The sequence below is a fragment of the Ziziphus jujuba genome, chromosome 4, assembly GCF_031755915.1.
Source record: "Ziziphus jujuba cultivar Dongzao chromosome 4, ASM3175591v1".
NCBI classification, from domain to species: Eukaryota; Viridiplantae; Streptophyta; class Magnoliopsida; order Rosales; family Rhamnaceae; genus Ziziphus; species Ziziphus jujuba.
In genome coordinates, this window is record NC_083382.1 from 6,169,979 (window position 1) to 6,195,835 (window position 25,857).

Below are 25,857 nucleotides of genomic sequence, written 5' to 3' on the forward strand. Positions count from 1 at the left end.
GTAATAGTAACCAACCTTAATCATGAAATTTTATATCTCTCAATTAATTTAATGGTAACAAAAGAAAAACACTGTAACAGAAAAATAGATGCAGTGGCTTATGTAAATATCAATTACTTTAAACATCATTTTAATTTTCTGCATTTCTCTCTGCTGAAACTCTAACTTATATCCTGAAGTTGAACTTTCATGCCCTCCAAAATGTCTCCTTCAAGCATGAATATTTTTGCACAGTTTTATTTTAATTTTTTTCTATCCTCGTCTAGTGCTTTGATGGTTTTCAGTTGCATATGGATCATATTCCACATTTGCTGGCAGAATACTAATGACTATTAAAATGGAAATGTATGGTATATCACCAACTAATTAATTGGAAGATCTTGTAGCAGTTGATATTGAAATCATTGATAAGTTTATTATATAAGGCAGACGTGTATGTTGAGATCATTTATAAGTTATTTCTATATAGCCTTTTGTTTTTGTTCTGTTTCTTTGTTTTTTGTTTTCTTGGTTCACCGTCTCAACCAAGTTGGAGACTCTAGGAGAAAATATTAAAACAATTTATTATTATTATTGTTTTTTTTTTAGGATGATAGAGTAATAATTTTGCGTGTGTTGAAGGATTTAAATCATTTGCATTTGTACAGGGTGATAGAGTAATAATTTTGAGTTTATTGAAGGACTAAATCGTTGTGTAGGCAGAGGGACTAATAATTTTATTCTATCTATATACAATATTAAGATTCATGATAAAACTACTATTGAAAGTTTTCCAAATCATCATCATCATCATCATCTTCATCTTCATCTTCATCTTCAGATAAATATATAATATCCAGATCATCATCACCATCATCTTCATCTTCATCTTCATCTTCAGATATATATATAATATCCAGATCATCATCACCTTCATCTTCATCTTCATCTTCATCTTCACCTTCATCTTCAGATAAATATATAATATCCAGATCCTCATCTTCAGAGTGTAGGTTCAACTCGTGTATGTCTTGCTCACATACCAAACGAACACCCCATCCAAATTGATCTTCTGTGCTGTTTTCAAAAGAAAACTCAATTCGAGCACTGCAATTGTTGTACTGCAATTCGTTTGTCTGGAAGTATATATCACGGGGCAAATAAAATAGCCAAAGCCAAAGGCCATCAATGCAAGAGTATCTGATCGATTCAGGAGCCTCGACTAGTCCTCCAAATCCCCAGTCTTGTCCGTCAATTCTTATATTATTGCATGTAGAAAACCAACTCCGTTTTTTTGGGAACACAGAGATTGCGAAACCCATCCACTTACTGTTGCACAAATTTGGATCTAGTTGGAAACTTATCGACGTTCCTGAACTTTGATGAGTGAACCAGGCTGGAATTTCATTTCCAGGAAGAACAATATCAAATCTTTTGCTTGCATTAGCGGGCTTCTATCAACATTGAAGAACAGCCATCATGTTTAATAAGATTAAGCAGTTAAATACAATGATACAAGGAGAGGTAGGTAGAGAGAATCGACCTGAAGGTATCTTTTAAGTGATGCAAATGCTGTCCTTTTGCTGCCTTGCCTCCGTACTAATTCAAAGCAATTGTTACATGTAGCAGAACACCGCAAATTGCAAAACTGGTCGTTCAATGGATCAAGAAAGGTGTCTAATGAAATGCAATCATCAACCCTCACCATTTCTAAGCTAGGCGGAAGCTCTGGTCCCAATGATTTTAGATTTTCACAATCCCTCAAATCAAGAATCCTAAGCTTGGTAAGTCTATTGAAACAGGCAGGCAGATAAGAAAACTCATTACCTCTCAATTTTACATCTTCTAAAAAATCTAAGCAACCAAAATCTTCAGGAATTTCTCCATCCCAAAAACGGCGCCAACTTAGATTGACTTCTTTCAAAGAATCAAGATGACCTGAGATGGAAAGATCCATGCTAAAAATGTATCTTGGTAGTGGAAAAACGATCTTAAGGTTTTCGAGTGATGCAATGGAAGATGGCAACTCTGTTACACAAGTGCCGCTGAGATGAAGCTCCTTCAAACTATTTAAATTCCCCAAGTCCTCTGGTAAGATGCGAAGACTCTTACAATGATAAAGTTGAAGAACTTCGAGAGACTCCAAATCACTTATGGTTGTTGGAAGATTTTCTAGACTATTACACTTGTTCAGGTTCAGTAAAGTAAGCCTTCTAAGAAGTGTGATGGATGGGTGAACCTCCACTAGTCCTTTACAGTCCTCAAGAATCAATTTCTCTAGATTCGGAACCACCTTGAAGTCTTCAAACTTTCTAAAATTGATTGAACCACTTAAGTCAATGGTTTTCAAATTGTTTAAAGGCTGTATATATATAAAAAAGAAGAGAAAGGATTTAATTATTCTGTCAGACAAAAAAATAAATATGTTGTAATTTTCCATAGAGATTCATGACATAAAATAAAGGGTTGTAATGGTACCTTGATTGAGTTGTTCCATAGTTGCTCGATATTGCTGTTCTGCAAGATAAGTTCAACAAGTCCATCTGGTTGGAAACTTGGTGGCAAATTTCGGTAAGGATATCCACTCCATGTGAGAATCCGTAACTCATTGGAAAGATATCCAATTGGTGGCAGATCAAATCCACTTGGGGGAAAATTAATAAAGAGCAATCTTAGTTTCTTCATATTTGAGAAGGCTTCCCAACCGGATTTTTTTGCTTCTCGAAAACTGCAAACTATGGCTTCAACTTCTTCTGTGCCCTAATAGTTGAGATCAAAACACAAAACTGAACCATAATTTATAAAAGTTCTTACAGCAATATACGCACATATAAGTAAATTTTACTCCAGACACGCCAATTGAAAAGAACTTTAATGCAACTTGTCACCACCTATAATCAAAGTCATCACAGATTACTATGTGGAAAAAAACTATTCACCGTGGCAACAAAAACGGGAGATAAAATTGATCACATGAAATTCCACCACAACTGAATTTGTGGAATTGTTGTGTAATTTATGAAATAAATTTGTCGAAAACCATATGGAATTTTAGCTCCCAGATTAACCCAAAAAAAAAAAAAAAAAAATCTTTTTACCGTGTCTTTGTCTAAAACATGACATAAATCATTGCAACTCCATATCCTACTCCATCTTCCTGGTTCATTGCGGGATTTCTCTCGAACAATTTCTTTGCCCATTTCCTGCAGTAAGTCATGCATCCGAATTTCGTTAAAAGGACCTTTGCTTATGAGAGATTTATCAATAAGAGTTCTTATCCCGATTGTTCCATAAAAATGGCATGTATCCATAATTTGGATAATATAATCTTCAACATATCCATTGAAGAAACATGCAATATCTAGGAAAATATGTTTCTCTGTTTCCTCAAGTTCATCAAAAGTTATTCGAAGTACTCTAACAATCTTCCCTTGTGGATGCTCTTTTATTCTATGCAAAGCACTTTTCCATTCATTTTTAGTTTTGCCACGTAGAAGGGAACCTAGTACTTCTAGAGCTAATGGAAGACCTTTCGAATACATTATCGCTTGTATAGACAGCTCCATGTAATCTTGTGAAGGATGATTACTCTTGAATGCTTCTCTATAAAATAGTTGAAGACCCTCACTATCATTTAATTGCTCAGCTCTATATATTGTACAATCTTCTTTAAATGTGAGCAAAGCTTCATCTCTAGTAGTTACTAGTATTCTACTTTTAGAGCCAAACCAATCATCCTCCCCAACTAACTCTTTTAATTGTTCCTGTTTGTCCACATCGTCAAGAACAATTAAAACCTTTTTATCATGTAATCTATTTTTTATCATGCCCATTCCTTTACAAGCATCCCTCATTTTTGTAGGTTCTTCATCTAAAAGGTGTGAAAGAAGTAGATTTTTCAGATACGCAAGACCGTTTATCTCTTTTTCACAAACTTCTCTAACATTTGGAAGGAAACTGCTACTTTCAAATTCACAAGACTTCCATTCATAATAAGCTCTTGCAAGAGTTGTTTTGCCTATGCCGCCCATTCCACAAACTCCAATAAAGCGAACGCCATCAGATGATGAAGGACGAACATACTGATCCAGTTTTTTTAGTCGTGAAACCATACCAACAAGGTCCTTTGAGCGTTTACAGAAAGAAACAAGGTCCTCTGAAATGTTTGACTGTTTATCACCAAGTCTTTTTAATACATGTGCAATGAAGTCTTGTATAAATTTTGCTTCATTATCCCTTAAAAATTCAAACGTATGGAAACTATAGTAAGTTAAAACATAGCATGAAGTTCATAAATGTAATTGCTCTACTTAAATAGATACATATCTATACAAAATTTTATATTCCGTTAATTATTTCACATATCACAATGGAAGATATAAATATATATATATATATATATATATGTATGCATGATAACATGGCAAATTCTACGAATGGTCACTTCACTATATATATGAGACTTATGAGTTTCAATTACGCATATATGAAGGTAAATAGTGATAAGACAGAATTAGATACTCAAACCTTGTGTTCGATTTTAATTGGAATCCCCTATTATATGTATAATGAATATTTCAGAAATTGAAATTCTTACAAAAGGAAAATTAAATTATTAAAAATTCATTCTTGTTTCATGGAAATTAATATATGTTGTAACTTTTCATGAGAGAATTTGTATTTATATATATTTCTTTAAAATTTTATTCTACTGATGACTATATTTCTATATATGCATATGTTCTCTAGATTGGAAACTCATTTTGTAGATTAGAAAGGAATAAGAGGAAAAAAGGACAAAGTATATAATGTTTACCCATCACGTAAAGGACTTCCAGCTAGATTGGCAACTTCTTTTAAGGACTCCCTCCAGATTTGCACCTTTTCTAAGTTGTCACTAAAAATTTGTTCATGTTTCTGGAATGCCTCCCCAATACTTCCACTCTGCTTCCGTATATGAGATGGATCCACATGGTAGAAAATTGGCAGAACAATCTGTTTATAGCCTTTCATGCATACAAGAATCTTGACAAGCTCATCCAAACACCAAGTGGAAAAAGTATAGTTTTCCGAGATAACAACGACGGAACATCGTGAAGTTTCTATGGCTTTCAACAACTCTGGAGAAATGGATTTGCCTCTCTCAAGTTTATCATCGTCTAAGAAGGTGTGAATTCCTTTCTTGCAAAGAGCTTCATAGAGATGACACGTAAAAGTGTTGCGGGTGTCTTCGCCTCTAAAACTCAAAAACACATCATATTCGGTTCGAGGTTTAGAAGAAGAAGATATCAACGAATAAGATCTTTTCATTCTTGCAAGCGAGAGAGATGATAAGGATATAAGCTCAAAGGGCCTAATTATCAGAGAGGTCAGATTTGTGCAGTAAACTGGACTACGAAGAAGGAATGCAAATTAGTAACAGCTAAGCTCAGATCTGCCCATAGGATTCCATTCCAGCTTTACGCGCTTTTAGGTTTTCTTTTATTTAAGACCCAAACATTGTGTGGGAACTTTCCCGGAAAACAAGGAAAAAACATTAAAAAAAAAGAAAACAAATGGAAAAGAAAGAAAGCGTGTTTGGTGGGTGCTCTGTTTTCCCTTTCCTGTCTTCAATCAATCAGCGTCAGAATTGGAAATTATGTAGTACTTCTTAGAAATTGTACAAATTGCGTCGATCCCATGGGACCCTCGCGGTAGGTTCGACCAAATAGCTAGCTAGCTGCTTGAAAACTTCTTGTTGGATGTGACTTGATTCTATATAATTATTATTAGCAAAACCTTTTGGCTTATACCATCAAAATTGCGCCTTTTTTTTTTTTTTTTTTTTTTGTCCTTTTTAAATCCTCTGTTCTAGCTATATAATAAGCTCTCAACTATATACAAAAATGTAGAAAATAAAAACAAAATACACACACCCAATAATGACAATAATTTAAAATCTCCATAAACATTTTAATGGCAAATTTTTCCTGCCTCTTTGATGTTTTGATAAAATTAACAAGAACTGCAAAAGAGAACAACCTGCAGTTCCCGAATAACAAAAAAGATCATGGAAAATGATTTACCACTTAAGGAGCTTGGCCCCCTGCTTCCAGACTATTTGATTTGGTATTTTAAGGTACACCTCGTTAGTTCAAGTCATACTCATATATCAACTCTCTTTAGAAATGTCAATGGGACGATGCGGGATCGGTTTTTAAAATCCTGTTCTCGTCTTTGTGGGAAATTTTCCATCACATCCCTATCTTTTTTCTGTTTCTTTAGATGCTGGGCGGAGACGGAGATTCCCCAATCGGAGAGGGGACGGGACGGTTTTTCTCTATTTTTTTATAATTAATATATTATTTTTTTGAAATATTTCTATAAAAGAATTTTTTCATAAATAAAATATAAATAAAATGACTAAAATGCAATAAAATTATAATAAAATACATCAAGGTCTAAAATAAAAATACAATAAAATACAACAAAGTTCAAATTTACAATTATAATAAAATACATTTTGGAAAAAATACAATGCAATATATAAACATAAAGTTTATAAAAATACACACACAAAATAAAATTTTACTTTTTATTTCCTTAAGTCTCCCTAGAAGAATGTTTCGTAAGAGTTGATTGCTACAAAAATAAACAAAAGTATTAAATAATATCAATAATTTTTTTAACAATTAAATGTACACATTTTTTGTAATAAATAGATTCAATTTACCGCCTCATCAATTTCTATGTCACTCATAGTAGAAGAACAAGCTCCAACATATGATGAAGAAGATGAAGCTAACAAAAATAAGACAAATTAGTTAACAATAAATACAAAATATATTTAAGATTAAAAAATATAAAATTTAATTTTTCTTACCATTAACTTCAGTCCATAACCAATCTTGTGCACACATCAAAGCTTCTAAAGTTTTAGGATGAAGTTTACTTCGATGTGGACTCATAAGTCTTCCATCGGTACTTAATGCAGACTCAGATGCAACAGTGGATACTGGAATAGCTAAAATATCTCTTGCAATATTATGCAAAATAGGATACTTCATTGCATTTACTTTCCATCATGCCAGTATATCAAAGTCATTAGATCTAGGTAAAACCAACTCCTACAAGTAATGGTCAATTTCAGATTTAACATGATCAATATTAGTAGTACTTGAAACAAATAAATCAAATTTTGCTAAACGATCTTTTTTTCCAGATGGAAATACATTGGGTTGGGAAGATGAAACATTTGGAACATTTGCACTCAAATTGCTTTTTGATTGATATTCTTTCACCAAATTATAGAAAATTTGACATATAATAGATATCTTATGCACACTTTCTGTAACATCCCGTCCCAAAGTATAACAGAAATTTTCCAACTTTGACCGAGATTGACCGTTGACCTTTGACTTTGACCGTTGACCCAAGGGGTCAAAAGTTGACTTGGAATTCTAGGTTGACTGAGGTACCGTTACGAAGTACACATTGGCACGAGTTCGTAGACTAGTAGCACGTTGAAAACGGAGCTACAGTTTGAAAGATATGAGCAAAACAAGATTGGGATCCAAACTGTCCAAGGGTGCCGGAGTTGACTTTTTATTTATGGGGACATGAGCTTTGACTCATACATAGTTGTGTAGTGCTCATCGATACGAGTCTACAGACTAGCGGTAAGCTTGATTTGGACATCCCGTTAAAAAGTTATAGACCTGCAAAGTTTTAAAATACTGTATTATTTTAATATTATTTTTAAACGTGTAACAATGTGCCACGTGTGACTTAATAAATGTGACCATGTGTCACCATGATGAGATGCCACATGTCAACCATGTTTAATACCATATTATTTTATTATTGTTATTTTATATAATAATATTATTTTTAATATTATTTAATTATTTAATTTAATTTTCTTTTCTTCCCTTTTCTTTTCTTTTCTTTTTCTTTTTCTTTCTTTTTCCCACATGGGGAAAAGCCCACGAGGGGCAGCTTCTTCTTCTTCTCCCTTCTTTCTTCTTCTTACTCTCTCTCTCTCCTCCTCTCCCTCTCAGCCTCACCTCTTTTTGTTCTCACCGGCCACCAGAAGGACCCACGCGCTAGCTGACATGAAAGCCCGCAGCTGGGCGACACTGGCGGCCAAATCTCCGGCTGAATGGCCAGCGGACGCGCCGGGATCGGCCTCCAACGCCGGCGGCCGGTGTGTGGCTGGTTTACAGGTTTTCCGGCAGCCACTGGTCGTGCAACTGGTCCTTTCCCACTAATTTGGACTCTCTAATTCCGATTCTGAGCTCCGATTAACTCAACTCTCGTCGATTTGCGAGATACGAGGAGATAAAGACCGGCAGAAGCTTTTCGGCCAAATTTCGGCCACCGCCGGTTGAATTGAGCTCAATGGGGCTCGGTAATGTGATCCTCATCTCACAAGCTTTCCATAGACTTATAATTTGTCAATTTTGGACAACGTTTGTGTTAGGCCTCCGGTACCGGGTATTAATTACCCGAATAAAATATTAATTTATTTGAGATGTGCAATGTTGTTGTTTTAGGAGCACGTGTGCGTCGTGGAATTGATCCCTTGGAGGATCTTGGATTAATTGCGTGCTCGAGGTGAGTGACCCACCTTCAAAATTATTTTGGGATGTTAAAATATATATATTTTGTGTTAATTGGTTATTTAAAATTATGTTTGATGTGTTGAATATTTAGTAAATTTATATTTGGAATTTTAATGCCAAAATTGAATGGAATTAAATATTTGAGCATTATAAAATATGTTGGTTCTAAGGAATTTGAGATTTTGGTCAATTTTATCAAATTTCATTGTTGAAATATTTCATAATTAAATATTTGATAAATAATGTTTTATGTATCTGACATTAAGAGAATTTTCATATAAATTGTATTGCTAATTTATAATGTTTTTAGTATATGTTTTTGTGCCAAAGGAATATATTTGGAAATTTAAAGAAATTGTGGTTTGATTTATTTTAATTATTGCTATGGTTATTAGTTTTAAAAATTGTTTTGGGGTATAATATAATATATGTGTTCGAATAATTTGGCTTATATACCATTGGATTGAATGTTTGGATTATGCATATAAAATATTTGCCTTATTAAATATGAGTTGTCATTTTATGTAAGGTTTGACAATATATTAAATAGTTTTAAATTCTAATGGGTTCATAAGTGAACTTGGAGTAGTTAAATATTTTGGTATTTAATTTGGGATTTTAAATCATTTCGGAAATGATTTATTTAAGAAGCAGATGGAAAATTTTTTTGATTTTAAGCATGTTCAAATATTTTAAGAATTTTATGGGTTTAAAAATTGATTTATGGTGAATATATTTCACTGTGGTATTTCTGATTTTTGTATGAAATGACGATTTGAAAATTTTGAAATATTTAAACAAGTGGTTGAACTTGACAATTAAATTATGATTATGATACAGTAGGATACTGTATCGGTTATTTTTAATTGATGTACCATATAGTACCAGAGTTTGGTTCAATATTATATTACAGCGTGCTGGGTTTACCACGGTGCCGTGAGGTTGGTTTCACCCAACGGTTATCTATTATTACCACGGACTGTGAGGTCGGGTTTATCCGACGGTTTATTATTAATATCACGGTGCCGTGAGGTTGGTATCATCCAACGGTTTATTATTGCCACGGACCATGAGGTTGGGTACGTCCCGACGGTTATTTATTATTTCCACGACGCCATTCATATATTGAGGGTCGTGAGGTGGGTGTATCCCACGGTTTGTATATTGGTACATCCTATGGTACATTGTATATGTTTGTATATATTGTTGATTTACAAATATTGTGGTAATTTCTGCATTTTCATATTTATTTGGAGGAACTATATTTATTATAGTGTATGCTCAGATGTTTATATCTTGATTTGAGACATTTCACAATATTACAATGATCGTTCATTCATACTTTTGAGCGTCGGTCTTCATGATATTAATCGGGGTACAAGTTTGGGTTTTTGTGAAATGATTTTTTTAAAAAGGAGAACTTTTCCAACGAAGTGAATGGTGAGGGTTTTGAGAGAAAATATTTTTTTTAATTAATTATTATTTATTTATTTATTCTTAATTAATCAAGTGTACTATAATTATTATTACTGTTATAATTGTACAGAAGATAGGGTCACTTACTGAGATGATTAACATCTCATATTTCTAAATTCCATTCCCCTAGGTACTAGGTTTGGGAGACATTGATCGTCCGGGACGAGCCCGACGTCTCAGTTCATTGCCAAGAGTCCAAGAAGCATTTTCTTCCTTTTTCCTCTTCATCTATATTGCTTCCTTATCTGACATTGAATCAATTTCATATTTACTTGCATAATGCTCTGTATACTGTATTGGACACATTTTATTAAATACTGCATTAATTCCTTATTATTATTTTGGAGTGCTGCAAATTGTGAAATTATATTGTAGTAATGTGGGAGGAATAAGGTGGTGTATATAGAAGTGTGTTTCAGTGCAGGAAATTTCTGGTAAGTTTAACCCTTAAGGGAGGTTCTGCCGGATTTTTCATTGAAAGGTCCGGTAGGATTTCCCTGGGATCAGGGCTTGTCTAGGGTTCCGGTGAGGAATTTTGGACGGGTCCTGACACTTTCATCCCCATAGATCAAAGGAAAAATAATATTTTATTACTTTCATTTTATACCTTGGATCTAAAAGAGCTGCTACAGCTATTATTCCATGTGTTTCACTCCAATATTTTTCAAATTTAGATATCATACCCGAGATCATTAATGTAATTTCCTCACAAGAAGAGGAATATTAATTGGAGTTGAACTGTTGCTATCAGGTGTTGATGATGCTTGATCCTTGTCATGTGGATTGCTTCCAATTGAAGGTGGATTGACATTTGCTGTCGAACCACTAGTTTCCGCCATAATTTACCTTAAAAAAAAAATAGCATAATGAGTAAATATGCAATAGACCAAACCCTGATTGAGAATGTCGAAAAAAAAAAATTTACTGGAAAAAAAATGTTTACATTTTTCATCATGTGGCAGCAAGTGATCAACAAAATAATCCTACTATGCAAAATTTTTTTTTTTCCCTTCCTTGAACTTGATGGTTGAAATTATATTTTATTAGGTTTATATTTTGGAGCTAGCTTAGCTAAGCCGTGTGGATTTTTAAATAAAGCAGCAGGTTTCCAGGAGTACAGGACATAAGGACAAAGCAGCTTTTTGATTATTGTTGTAAAATTCAACACTCGCACAACTACAAAAGATGGAATTTCATTTCTGAAAATAAGTTGTATATAGTGGCTGCCATTTTCCAAAATGGGCCATACATGCGATGCAATAACTGTTTAGACCCGAAAATTGTCTGTTATTAAAACATTGAATCCTTCATTTTTAAATAAATAAAATCATTAGGAATCCCATGACCTTCTATTCGCTATAAGACTGCCTACTAGCTAGTCAACATGAAACTCTATGCTTCACACTTACCTGAAATCTCTTATTTTCTCTATATATATCTGCATGAATTTGTCAAGAGTTCTAGACTTCTATATAATGAGTAAATATGTAACAGACCGGATGAAAATGGCTTACTCTACTTGTTCTTAAAGAAAACTCTTTTTCTTTTATTTCTTTTTTTTTAATTTTTATATTTTTATTGATAAACACTTCGGCAAAGATGGGCCTTGAGAGTTTCAGACTTTTGGTAATAGCAAAGGTAAAGAACTTTTATATACACAGAAATGTAAGAGGACCCCTCTATGGTCTGAAAATGAAGAATAATAAACTAAAATCAAAGCCAAACGGTCTTATATTTCAAATTGGGAAAGGATTATTTGGTGTAGTGATGCTAAAAACATAGTTGCTGACATTTTTGGCAAAGGAAGACCCATGCAAGTGGGAGAGCAGAAACAAAATTATTTTGTTTAGTTAGAACCATATATTGGAAAGCAGACAGTGGAAGATTAAGTGGGTATCCATACTTAGAGAAGCTAATGGGCTTGCAGATTTAAATTTTATGTTGGTGTGGCATTCCAAATAATGCATTTTGAAAATTTTATACAGCAAAAATAAGAACCAAGAAAGCAAACCTCAATTGATAGAAGAAGAAGAAGAACCAAGAAAGCAAACCTCATCTGGCTTTGAATAACTGAGCTGCGAGAAACAGAGCACAAGCTTGTGAAGCAGAGTAACACCGCCGATACAAGTGACAAGTAAGCTTGGCTGCAGCTTGGTGAATGGATTGGTGCGCAGCAGCTCTTTGTCTTTGTGAGATAAAGGTGTCGACAAGAAGGAAGGGAATTAAATAGAGGCTGTTTTTTTTTTTTAGGCTTTAATGAAATCATAAGAAAAATAAATAAATATATATATACCGGATTGGATTCGGGCCAGAACTTTTATTCTTCGAGCCCCACAACCCCTGATTTATCAGGAAAAAACCGCCCCATTACGGTTTGCGTGGATCAAATTGCCATTCCTAACTCTCTTCTTTGAGTTTTGCAATTTTCCTTTTCATTTTAGTTTTCTTTGTTGCCTCATTATGGCTTCTACAGTCTCTGTGTATATTGACATATGTGATATAATGATATCATGGTGTGGCATTTTCGGAATTGGCAATTTATGCAAGAACCTGAGGAAAATTAGGTACTGTGTTTTGTCGTTTTCTGTCTCCAATCAATCAGCGTCAGAATTGGAAATTATGGTGAATACATAGTTCAAAATCAATGAGGAAGCAGCATCAAAATGACGAAATAAGACATCCTAATAAAAATAGGTAAATGTCACAATTTCAATGTACTCACACACCATTTGGTATCTAACATACAGGGCAGATCCTGAAAATTTTAACAAGGCGGGCAAATTTACAAAACTATTTTTTTTTTCGGTGGAACCCACTTTTATAGACTCTCTACTACTACTAATGGAGTGGGTTTTAAACCTATTAACTTGGATAAAGATAAAAATATTATAATAAAATATGAAGATTAAACTCCACCCATCATATTTCAATTTTTTAATATTGGAGGTGGAAAATTCGATTTTTTGTTTTTTGCATAGTAAAATGCCATTAGTTGTCCCTAGTATAGGGGCCCCCACACATTTTTATTTTTTTGGACATTTGAAGAGGGGGATTTGATGTTGGAATTATTGTATAACAAAACAATGGTTTTGCCATTAGTTAGAGGGCCTCTACACATCTTAAACTCTAAATCTATTACAAAATCATAGGTTAGAATTATTCATCTCAGAAAGTTTTTTGGATAAAATATAAATAATATTGATATATTACAAAATCAATTAAGTTAAACATTTAATGTTTATAGCAAAATTTAAAAACAATTTAAAATTCTATTGAGATAATATATATATATATATATATAATGTTAATTGATAACTAAAAGTCAAACAAATATATATATATATATATATATGAAATAGATTATCAAAAGTTTGATATATAATTTGTCCAAAAAAAGTTATATATATATATATATATATATTAAAAAGAAAATTAAATATACAATACCAATGTACAATAGTTATCATCTATTCCATTATAATATCAAATATTTTATTTACATGATAAATAAGTGATTTAAAAGGATAAACATTAAATTTAGAGGGTAAAATATTAATATACCTTAAAGTTGGTTATTATTTTTTTGTGGGGCAAGTATCTTTTTGGGCAAAAGTAATTATGTGACTCATGTAAAAAGTGGCCTGGCAATAAGCATAATAATGGGCCTAATAGAGATTTATAGGTGGGCCCAATAGGTGCACTAAAGAATGAGACATGAAGTACACAACGCTGACTAAAGTGCTCACCACGAAAAATGGGCAGAAGAATGTATGAACTTCTTTTTATTAACCTTTACCAGTATCCAACTAAGGTTTCAATGGTTCAAACTCCTACTTTTTAGCTAGATCATGCCCTTTCAATTCTCATTTGTAACCATTTATCCTAGATAAAGACATTAGTAATTGAATGATATCTAAATTATACCTCTTCATCTGCAAAGCACTCTATGAACGACTTGAATATTCGTCTTGATAAACTAATTTATGATAAAATACTTATGCTGCAGGAAGCTTCCATGGAAAAGAAAGATAGCTTGTTGAATGATATGTCAATAGCAGTGAGGCAGAGCAACCGCATCAAGTTGTTGTTCATTTCTTATAACTTGCATAAATTGCATGGAGACCCAATGTGCCAGCCACCATAATAGGTTTGACCAAATATCTGCTTGGTTTTCTTGTCTGGTTTGATCAATGGAACCTATAATTATTATTAGCAAAACCTGTTGCTTATGCCAATAAAATAATCCTAGTTTCCAGCTATTTAATAAACTTTTATCTATAAAATTGTAGAAATATAAAAGACGAAAAAATCTCCATATTATCTCTACAAATAAAACAGCATATGCATTTTAGGGGCTAAATTTCGTTTACCTCTTTAACATTTGATGAAAATACACTAACAATAACAACAGAGGGAGCAACATGCTGACTCACAATTACAGAGAAGATCAAGAAAGGAAAACTCTAATTGTACTGACCGAGAATTTATTGAAGTAGCTTTATTCACCTTCAGCTAGTAATATTAATGGACAGCTTTATTCACCTTCAGCTAGCATATATTTTTAAGATCAATCGGTTACATAGTTCTAACTAAATAATTAATTTTTATGATGAAAAATAAAAGAGGCAATTCTAACACTCTGCAACGACTGAAGAAAATCTACACCATAGTCTATACCAGTTAAAGAGCTAGGCGACCTGCTTCCAGACCAACACAGCTCAATTGCTTGTCATCATTTGCAAAGAACAACATTCTATAAACTTGCCTCTTTATGATTAGCACTTACCAGTATCAAAGCAAGGCTGCGATAGTTCAACTCCTATGTAGTTAGAGAATAAATGTAATATCCCACATCGGTTGGAAAGGGGAACGAAGCATGCCATATAAGTGGGTGTAGATATCTTTTCCGTACGACGCATTTTGACAAAACTTTGAGGCCAGGGGGGAGAGAGGGTGTGAACTCTGGGCCAAAGAGGACAATATCGGATGCGGGTGGTCTGGGCCGTTATAGTGGTATCAGAGCCAGTACCCGGATCGATGTGCCAGCGAGGACGCTGGGCTACAAGGGGGGAGGATTGTAACATCCCACATCGGTTGAAAAGGGGAACGAAGCATGCCATATAAGTGGGTGTGGATACCTTTCCCGTATGATGCGTTTTGACAAAACCTTGAGGCCAAGGACGAGAGAGGGTGTGAACCCTGGGCCAAAGAGGACAATATCGGACGCGAAGGAGAGAGGGTGTGAACCCTGGGCCAAAGAAGACAATATCGGACGCGGATGGTCTGGGTCGTTACAAAAAATGACTTAATTCCCGGTGTGTAATCTCTCTGCTTTTGGCTTACCTAAATTATGCCAAATGTCTTAGGATGTATTTTGATATATTTCGAATGAGATGCTTCTTTCTGTTCCATTATATTTTCTATATATACATTTATTTTTCAACATCTAAGCCTCTGATGTCCTAATGACCTAAAAAATTCTGTCACAAATACTCTGTTTAAAAATTGATTTTCCTCTTATAAGAAAATCAGTAACAAAGATTGTGAACATGTGCAATTTTCTTCATCTGTTGGCAGAATACAAACAGCTATAATAAATTTAAAAAATGAAAAGGATGGGACATATATGTTGAAATCATTTATAAGTTAGGTAATCATATATGAACTGTGATTTGAGTTATGGCCTTTTTCATTTTAATGATTGCCTCATTATGGCTATTACAAACTTTTTGAAAGGTTTCCAAATCCTAGTCTTCAATCCAGTCTTCATTAACTTCCATATCGAGCTACCAAACTTGGGTCCTTGACCTTCACTAGTGTCTCTACTCATCCAGTTATGTGGCCATCTAAATTTACAATCTTATTCATCTTCATACTCATCCCTGGTCAAGATAAGTGACCATTTAAATTTATTCGAATCTTTATCTTCATCTGTTGAGAACAAATCGGATAAGATATCCCATCTTCATTGTGCAAGTTCAAATCCTCACTTTCATCTACCCAGATCAACTTAGGTGGGATATCCAGATCCTCATCCTCATTGTGCAGTGTCAAATCTTCTTGCTCATATACCAAAGGAACGCTGCATTCAAATCCATTGTCTATGAAGACATGAAAAGCGCTGTCATTGAAATCTAAAGTAAACTCAATTGAAGTGCAATTGCTCTGCCAATATGAATGGAGGTACATATCACGAGGTAAGTAAAATAGCCAAACATGATCACTGTTCCTACATGAGAATTTAGTATCCATGAGAAGTTTAAGTCCTAAGTTTTGTCCTTGGGTTTTGACATTGCACATACTAGTGAAACCTACTGGACATGTCGACCCAGAGAGAGCAAAACCAATCCATTTACTGCTGCACAAATTTGGATCTAGATGTAAACTTATAGACAACTCATAACTTCTATGAGTAAACTAGGCTGAAACTTCCTTTCCAGGAAGAACAATATAAAATCTTTTTCTTGGATTAGGGGATTTCTGTCATATTTAAGAAGAAACGTCATGTGGAAGCTAGGTGGAAGCTCTGGTCGCAATGATTTTAGATTTTCATAAAACTTCAAATCAAGAATTCTAAGCTCCGATAGTTGATTGATACTGGCGGTTAGGCAAGAAAAAGAGTTATGGCTGGCTGATGTTTTACTCTTCTAAATAAACTAAGAAACCAAAATCTTCAGGTATTGCTCACTCCACAAGATCACAACTACATAGGTCCAATTTTTTCAAAGACCAAAGAAAACCTGAGATTAGACCTTTGCCAACAATGATATTCATGGTATTTTCCAATTATCATGATTCTAAAAATCCACCTCGAAATCATAGTATCTTAAGGTTCTTCTAAAATGCAATGGAAGGTGGTAGGTATTCTATAGAAATGCAGCCAAGGTGAAACTCCTCCAAACTATTTAAATGCCCCAATTCCTCTGGTAAGTTGAGAGAATATGAATGGGTTAAGCTTGGTGGAAGATTTTTCAGGCTATGGCAATGCTCCAGGTCCGGTAAAATAAGCCTTGAAAGAAGTGCGATGGATGGATGAACCTCCACTAGGTTTTAACAATTATCAAGAATCAATTTCTCTAGATTTGGAACCACCTTGAAGTCTCCAAGCCTTTCAAAATTCTTTGAGCCCCTTTCAAAATAGAAAATAGGATACATGGCCAAACATACCCTTAGTGTTTTTCATTTTTGAGAAGGCTTCCCATCTAATCCGTTTCCATAGATTTTTGCGTACTATCCTAGCTTTAACCTCTTTTGTTCCCCAGTAGTCGAGATCAAGACACCAAAAGTTAAACACAACATATAACAGTTGTTTCAGCTATGTATAACACACAAATATACATATATATATAACCATGATGAAATATGCCCTTGATACTATTAAATGGTTATCAAAGGTGGACTTTTCTTTATTCAAGTGGACTTTACTTGAATCTGACTGTAAATATATAAATTTATAAAAACATATTTGTTACTCTTTCTTTATACGTTAAATGAAAAGACAAAAAGCAGGAATGAAAAGGGCTTAAATGTATTTTTTTGGGGACATGTACAAAATATTATTATTTGGATAAAATCAATTGCTACAAATAAATGAAAATAAAAATTGATAACATTAAATTCCAACCTAATTAAAATTTGTCAAATTATTTATGAAACACAAATGTCAAAATGAAGATTTTATATCAGAAAGCTTATTATTGTGTTATCCTGTAAAATAATTTCCATGCCCATTTCTTGCAGAAAGTCGTGCATCCAAAGTTTGTTCTTCGGACCATCGTGTATGAGAGATTTATCAATAAGATTTCTTATCCCAATTATTGGATGGAAACCACAGCTATCCATTATTTTGATAATTTCATCTTTGTCAAATCTATTGAAGAAACATGCAATATCTAGAAAAATATTTTTCTTTGTTTCCTCAAATTAATCCATAAAAACTTATTTGAAGTACTTTAAAAATCTTCTTTTCAAGATACGCCTTTAGTCTATGCAAAGAGCTTTTCCCTTCCTTTATGGTTTGGCCACTTAAAAAGGAGCCTAGTACTTCTAAAGCTAATAGAAGACCCTTTGTATATTCTTTCACTTGTTTAGACAGCTCTATGTAATCTTGTGGAGGATGATTGCTTTTGAATGCATTCCTAGAAAATAGCTGAAGACATTCCCACTCATGTACAATCTTTATAGGTATTTGTAAGCAAACTTTCATCTCTAGTTATCATTATTCTACTTCGAGAGCCAAACCAATTATCTTTCTCAGCTAGTACATTTAATGGATCCAATTTGTGCACACCATCAAAAACAATTAGAAACTTTTTATGGTATAATCTACTTCTTATCATATTCTTTCCTTCATGTCACTATGTGTCTTATTATAATTTGAAAGATATCTCCATATTAATATTTTAAAAGTTTCATAATATTAATTTCGTAACGGAATAACAAAAAAAATTAATCCTTTGTATGCATATCTTTTTTAGTTTTGAAACTCATAAATCGATTACAAAAGAAGAAAAGGCAGACCAAGATAAAGGAAAAGGAAAATTATATATTGTTTACCTATCATGCAAATACCATCCCGCAAGATTGCCAACTTCTTTTAATGCATCCCTCCAACTTTGCATCTTTTCTAAGTCATGGCTAGAAACTTTTTCATGTCTTTGGAATGCTTTTCCAGTACTTCCAATCTGCTTCCTTACACGTGATGGATCCACCTGGTAGAAAATTGGCAGAACAATTTGTTTATAGGCCTCTATGCATTCAAGAATCTTGACAATTTCATCCAGACACCAAGTCGAAGAAGCATAGTTTTCTGAGAGAATGATGATAGAACAGCGTGAACCATCAATGCTTGCAACAGTTCTGGAGAAATTCATTTGCCTCTGTCAAGTTTATCATCATCTAAGAAGGTATAGATTCCTTTATGACAAAGAACTGCATAGAGATGACTGGTAAAACTATTGCGTGTGTCTTCACCTCTAAAACTCAAAACATATCATATTCATTTTAAGGTTTAAAAGAAGAAAAGATTACGGAATAAAATGATCTATTCATTCTTAGAAGCTCAAAGGGCATAATTATCAGAGAGATAGATAGATTTGTGCAGTAAATGGACTAGGAATTAGGAATTTAAACAACAATACTGAAGGCTTAGATTTTTTTAGTAGCTAGCATTTCATTCAGAGCTATATGTTGACAATTATGAGGGAACTTTCCTTGGCAAAGGAAATGAAGCGTGTTTTGCTAATTACTATGTCCAAATACAACTCCTAAGTTTTAATATATAATATAAAATAACTAGTTTGTTTTGAAATATCCGTTGATTTATGATAAAATACATAACAAAGCCTGTTGCTTATAACACCAATAATGTCGTACATTTCTCAATATTCTCTGTTCAAGCTAATTTAATAATCTCTCAACTATGAAATGTAGCAAGTACAACAAAAATGATTTAAAAACTCCATTTTAACTCTGCTGAATAAACAGCAAATATATTTATATATATATATATATATATATATTTTATGGGTAAATTTTGTTTATCTCCTTGACTTTGATGAAAATACATCAAGAAGAACTACAAAGGGAATAAGCTGCTCAGAACCGCACAAAATATTATAAAAAAACAAAGCTTGGTCCCCTGCTTCAAGACTTTTTGAGTTGGAAAACACAGTTTATATGGGAGAATTAGAGGTTGTTATTGTTTAAGAGCAACATACGAGAGAACACCATGTACATAATCAATCATAAATAATATATTCAGTAGAAATTTAAATAAAAGTTATTTGAGGTTGAATTTGAGTAGCATTGGGTCTGGGATGTTTAATATGTAGTCAGAAAATATCTATTTTGTCTCATCGCCTCTTTTCATCAGGTTGAACATACTTGCAATAAAATAATATGATAAAAACAAAGGTTTCAACATAACAAATTGGACAGTACTATATATATATAAGTCATCATCATCAGCCATCATCTGTCATCAACTCTACTGTGTATATATAAGCTCTTTGTATACTTCTGTAAGTAGTTCACAGTAATACAACATATATTAAATATTTTCATCACTTATTTATTCATTTATTTCCTCTTTTAACAATGCAATTGTGTAGGTAAGATTCAAAGTCCACGATGGATTGTAAAATGTTATATTGACAATTGGTCCGGCAATTTTTCTAAGGGTGTGCTTTCTTTGATGGTTCTGCAACTTCCTTCTAGAATAATTTAAGGGGAAAAAAAAAAGGAAAAAAAAATTTCACTAATGTTGCTTACTGAAATCTTTTGGTTTGTTATTGTTAATTTTTTTTTTCAAAATAATGTCGTTTCTTTTTTGTCATAAGATTTCGGTGTTTAATTCTATCAACATTAGGTAACATAGATGTGCAGAACAGAATATATATAATTACTTGGCTTTTGAACTAGATTTTCAATGTTATTAAAGCATGATATGCAAAAAGCAATAATGCTAAAACTAAGCCACTTATGGATTAACCATTGAACCTCAAAGAAAGAAAACAACATTTCTTCTAAACAGAATTTTATAGATACTTATTCAAAAAAAGTACAAAACCACAGTTAACACTAAATCTTAAAACATAAAAACTTTCTTCATGCCCTTTTCCTTGAAGATTCTCTAGAGCATCTTCAAGAAGTTCTTTATTAGCCTCATACTCTTCAAAATATAGAGCCAAACATTTTTTTAAATCCTCCAACAAGCTCTTTAAATTCAAAATAAAACTAAAATTAAAGAGTCAATTTGGCTTTCAAATGTAGAAATAGACAAACTCACTATACGTAAAACTAAAAAAATAAGTTGTTTTTCCAAAGTTTTCATTTAAAAAATAAACAAAAACGTTTTCCTTTGCACTATTTTTATTATGCTCATTTATTATTTTACATTTTCATATGCATTGCTATCATTATATGTTAATTTAAAGTGTACTTTTTAAAAGTGTAACTCTTTATTTTTGAATTATCAAAAAAAAAAAAAAACCTTTTTATCTTTGAAAATTCTTTATATGCTATTTATAATAGAAAACATGCTCTTTGAAATAAAAAGTATTATAGAAGATACTCCTAGCTTTCTTTCTATGAAAATATTATAAAAAGAACTAAATCCATTTTCTATTTCAAATATTACATTAATTTATTTTAATGTAGTATAAGTTTCCATGCTAATATGAAGTCAAGTAAAAAATAAAAAATAAAATGGAATATAAATAGAGCAATAAATGTTTATAAAATAAAAAAAATAACTAAAAGGATTATTGGAGGACCATTTAAACTTTCACCTTCCTCATTTTTTTTTTTTTTTCTCTCTGTAAAGATGCTTTTATTTTAAAGAGTTCTTAGGATGGTCTTAGCATCTAAGATAACAAATTTTCCAAGCTGCCGTCCATTATACCTAAGCTGTGTAAGCTCTGGCAATTTTGATTTGTTGGACAATTTACTATAAAAAAATTATTCTCTATTCTTACTTGTATCAATCAAATTGATTTAAGTTTATAATTTTTCGATACTTCATAGATTATGAAGCTGTTCTTGCCATGATACAAAGTGATTGGGTTTTGTCCTTTTATAAGCTCAACCTCGTTTCACAAAAATTCTCCTCTCTGCTTATTCTATTGGATCAAAAATATATTAGATAAGATAAAATAAAATAAAAAAGCATGCCAATGCAGTATTATTAGTTAAAAACAGTTAAAAACGCAATATTTGCACTTAAGACAAGCAAAATTAACAATAACTATATTAAGCTAAAACCAAAATTAAAATATAATTTATATATATATATATACAAGGTGGACTTTTTCTTTTTTTCTTTTTTGTTTTTTTTTTTTTTGTTTTTCCTCATCCTTCAAAAGGATATTCGATGCGGTTGCTGGAAATTGGGTTCATATCTTCTATGTCCTGCTCATACACTAAACGGACACCACATGATCTAATGTACTTGTCTGTCCATTTTCCATCTTCCAAGTCTAAAGTTGAAAATGAAAACTTAAGGCGACTGCAGTCATTGTTTGGCCACTTTGGGCCGATGTCATTATCAGGCAGATACAATAACCAAAGGTGATCCACTGGGGAGCCCACCGCTGAGAGCACTTTTTTTTCATAAGTGTTTCTTAATCCAAATCCGGGGCCTCTTTCTTGAATCTTTACATAACACAAATAAATTGGGCCTGGTATAAGAAAGCATGAAGACAGAGCGAAACCCATTCACTTACTGTTGCACCAATTCGGATCTAGTTGTAAATTTATGGAGGGCTCGAAACTTGATCGAGTGAACCAGGATGGAATTTCATTTCCAGGAAGAAGAATGTCAAATCTTTTGCTGGGGCGATTCTGAAGGTGTCTTTTAAGTGATGTAAATGCTATCATTTCGTTGCTTTGCCTTGTTGTCAATCTCAAGCATCCGACGCAAGTTACATAACACCCAAAGCTGGAATTGCTGTCCTTTCGCTCCTTCATCAATGGACCATGAAACGTGTCCAACGAAGAACAGTAATCGGCAGATACTTTTTCTAGAAAAGGAGGAAGCTCTGGCCCCATTGATTTTAGATTGCTACACTCATCTAATTTGAGATACCTAAGCTTGGATAGTTTATTCAAACTGATAGGTAGGCAAGAAAAATTGTTTTTCGGGAGGTCTAAACGTTCTAAAGGAATTAAGCAGCCAAGATTTTCAGGAAATGCTCCATTGCCAAGACCACAGCTGATCAATTCCAATTCTTTCAAAGAAAATAGACCAGCCGATGATGAGAGACCTTTTTCAACAATGATATTCATCATATTGTTCCATTGTCGTCCTCCACTACAAGATAGTGTTTTAAGGTTTTCAAGAAGTGCAATGGAAGATGGTAGATCTCTATCTTCAACAGAAATGCCTCTCAAATTAAGCTCTTCTAAACTACTTAAAAACCCCTAGTCCTCTGGTAAGTTGGTAAGGCTTACACAACCTTCAAGGTTTAGAACTTTGAGAGATTTCAGACCACCCATGCTTGTTGGAAGATTTTGTAGACGAATGCAACCTTTCAGGTTCAAGATAAGAAGCCTTTCAAGAAGTCTGATGGAAGGGGGAATCCCCACTAGGTTTCTACAATCTTCAAGAATCAACTTCTCCAGATATGGAACCACTCCCAAGTCCTCTGGTAAGTTGGTAAGGCTTACACAACCTTCAAGGTTTAGAACTTTGAGAGATTTCAAACCACCCATGCTTGTTGGAAGATTTTGCAGACGAATGCAACCTTTCAGGTTCAAGATAATAAGCCTTTCAAGAAGTCTGATGGATGGGGGAATCTCCAATAGATTTACACAACCTACAACAATCAACTTCTCTAGATTTGGAACCACCCCAAAGTCTTCAAACTTTCTTAAATTTGTTGAATAACTTATGTCAATGGTTTTCAAATTGTTTAAAGGCTGCTGTATTGAAAAGAGAAAAAAATTAGTTATTTCGTCGGAAAAAATATATATTTTCCAAAACAGATTAGCAAAGAACAAGAAATTCTAATGGTACGTACCTTGATAGCGTTGTTCCAAAGGTGTTTGCTCAACCACAACTTCAATTCAACAAGTCCACCTCGTTGGATATTTGATGGCAAATATTTGGCAGGAAATTTATGCCACCTAAGGAATCGTAACTCTTTAGAAAGATGTGTAATATTCAGTGTCTGACCATCTCTCATTTCCAAGACAAGATTATGAATAATGAGCAATCTTAACTTCTTCATGTTTGAGAAGGCTTCAAAATCGCAAACCACTTTCTTCGGTTTTAGAAAACAGCATACTATGGCTTCCACTTTTGTTCCCTAATAGTTAAGATTAAAATATACAAGTGAAACATAATGCGTAAGAGGCTGTATATAATGTACAGCCGAATGCCGCATAAAAACTGTATATATATATAATTTATAAAAACACGTTGGTACTTCAAACATGCCAAATGAAAAGGCTTTAAATGCAGTTTGTTACTTCCTTGTAATTACAAGTTTCAAAATCATCTAAATATATTACTGTTCTCAAAAATAAATAATAATAATTGTTAAAATGAACAAGAAGATAAAAATGTCAGGACCCGTCCAGAATTCCTCCCCGGAACCCTAGACAAGCCCTGATCCCAGGGAAATACCACCGAACCTTCCATCGGAAAATCCGACAACACCTCCCCTAAGGGTAGGACTAACCAAAAATTACCTGCACTGAAAACACACTTCTATAAACATCCCCTTATTCCTCCTACAATACTACAAATTGATTCCACAAATTTCAGCACTTCAACTAATAACAGCAACTCAGTGCATAAATAATAACTACACGTCCAATACAGTATACAGAGCATTATACAGATAAATGTGGAATTTATACAATGACAAATAAGAAGTAATACAGGATGGAGAGGAAAAAGGGAAGAAATACTTCTTGAACCTTCGGCAACGAACTGAGACGTTGGGCTCGCCCCGGACAATCAACGTCTCCAACCTGGACCTAGGGGAACGGAATTTAAGAGTGTGAGATGCTAATCATCTCAGTGAGTGACCCTGACTACTGAACACCTTTAATATTAATAATATACTAAATAAAAGGATTTAATTAATTAATACCGAACAATTAAATAAATAAACAATTGAGGTAACAATTTCTCTCAAAACCCTCACTATTCACTCCGTTGGAAATGTTTCCCTTTTAAAACATTTTCACAAAACCCGATATTCGTACTTCCCGAAAACCAAGGGACCAAATAATTTAATAACAACAAATAAATAAATAAATACCCCAAATATAAATAAACTGCAATAAATTATAATAAATAATTTTGTACTCTTTGGGGTTTGAAATTTCTATCTGAAAAATTTGTACTTGACGCACCACACCATATACCAGTGATGCCCTCCGATACCCAGCATCCTGAGCACCGATTGGCGGGGAGATTAAAGAGAGAAACTTGCAAACGGCACTTCGGCGTCCCGACAGTACCGCTGCTGAAACCATCATCCCGGCCAAGGAGGGGGGCGGCTGTGGCCAATAACAAACTTGCCTGCCCACGGTCCAATGGCAACTCACGGGTGAAATAATAATACTTGCGCGCTGAACCACATATACATATACCAGAACACCAATACTGTGTGAATGCGTCTAAAATAATTATTAAACCAACCGTACCGTTTTCCAAAATTACCGTGGGAAATATACCAAATTTTCACAAAATACCATCCCACATATTTCCTTTTCACAATCCGGTATGAAAACATCAATAATAAATAAATCATAATTTTCTCGTAACACGAGGTGCAACAATTAAAATACCGCGGGCATAATTTATACAATTTAAACAAATATTTTCATAAAATATTTAACCCAATTATGCCCGAAAAATAATACTTAAAATCACGTATGATTATTACCGAAATACACTTTGCTCATGCATAAATAATAAATTAAACCACAATAAAATAATAATTAAATCGTACTACATGAGCATGATTCAAATACCAATTAAACATAATTAATTGCCCAAAATATTTTTGAAGGTGGGTCACTCACCTGGAGCACGCAATTAACCTAAGATCTACCATGGGATCAATTCCATGACTCACCCGTGCTCCTAGAACAAAATCTACACACAGTCAAATAAATTAATATTTTAATCGGGTAATAATACCCGGTACCCGGGGGGTCAAACACAAACGTTATACAAAATAGTCAAATAATATACCGAATCGAAGCTTGAGCGACGAGGATTACAAATCCGGTCTCCATCGACCCCAATTCCGCCGGAGGTGGCCGGAATTTGACCGGAAAG

At 33.4% G+C, this 25,857-nt stretch overlaps 3 protein-coding genes across 3 annotated transcripts; all 3 read right to left on the reverse strand.

The window, feature by feature from the left end:
* Positions 1-652: 652 nt before the first annotated feature.
* Positions 653-5,505, reverse strand: LOC112491327 (disease resistance protein RPV1-like). Its single transcript, XM_048472847.2, has 5 exons — positions 4,796-5,505; positions 3,078-4,215; positions 2,458-2,739; positions 1,523-2,341; positions 653-1,433 (listed from the first exon to the last, which is right to left on the reverse strand). The coding sequence occupies exons 1-5, from the start codon at positions 5,287-5,289 to the stop codon at positions 759-761; spliced, it is 3,408 nt and encodes a 1,135-aa protein (XP_048328804.2). The 5' UTR covers positions 5,290-5,505; the 3' UTR covers positions 653-758.
* Positions 5,506-15,944: 10,439 nt separating this feature from the next.
* LOC125422098 (disease resistance protein RLM3-like) lies at positions 15,945-18,931 on the reverse strand. The gene is made up of 2 exons (XM_048472554.1): positions 18,615-18,931; positions 15,945-16,287 (listed from the first exon to the last, which is right to left on the reverse strand). The coding sequence occupies exons 1-2, from the start codon at positions 18,929-18,931 to the stop codon at positions 15,945-15,947; spliced, it is 660 nt and encodes a 219-aa protein (XP_048328511.1).
* A 3,722-nt stretch (positions 18,932-22,653) lies between these two features.
* LOC132803368 (disease resistance protein RUN1-like) lies at positions 22,654-23,808 on the reverse strand. Its single transcript, XM_060816140.1, has 2 exons — positions 23,579-23,808; positions 22,654-23,477 (listed from the first exon to the last, which is right to left on the reverse strand). Exons 1-2 carry the CDS (start codon positions 23,786-23,788, stop codon positions 22,980-22,982), a joined length of 708 nt encoding a protein of 235 aa, XP_060672123.1. The 5' UTR covers positions 23,789-23,808; the 3' UTR covers positions 22,654-22,979.
* Positions 23,809-25,857: the final 2,049 nt, after the last annotated feature.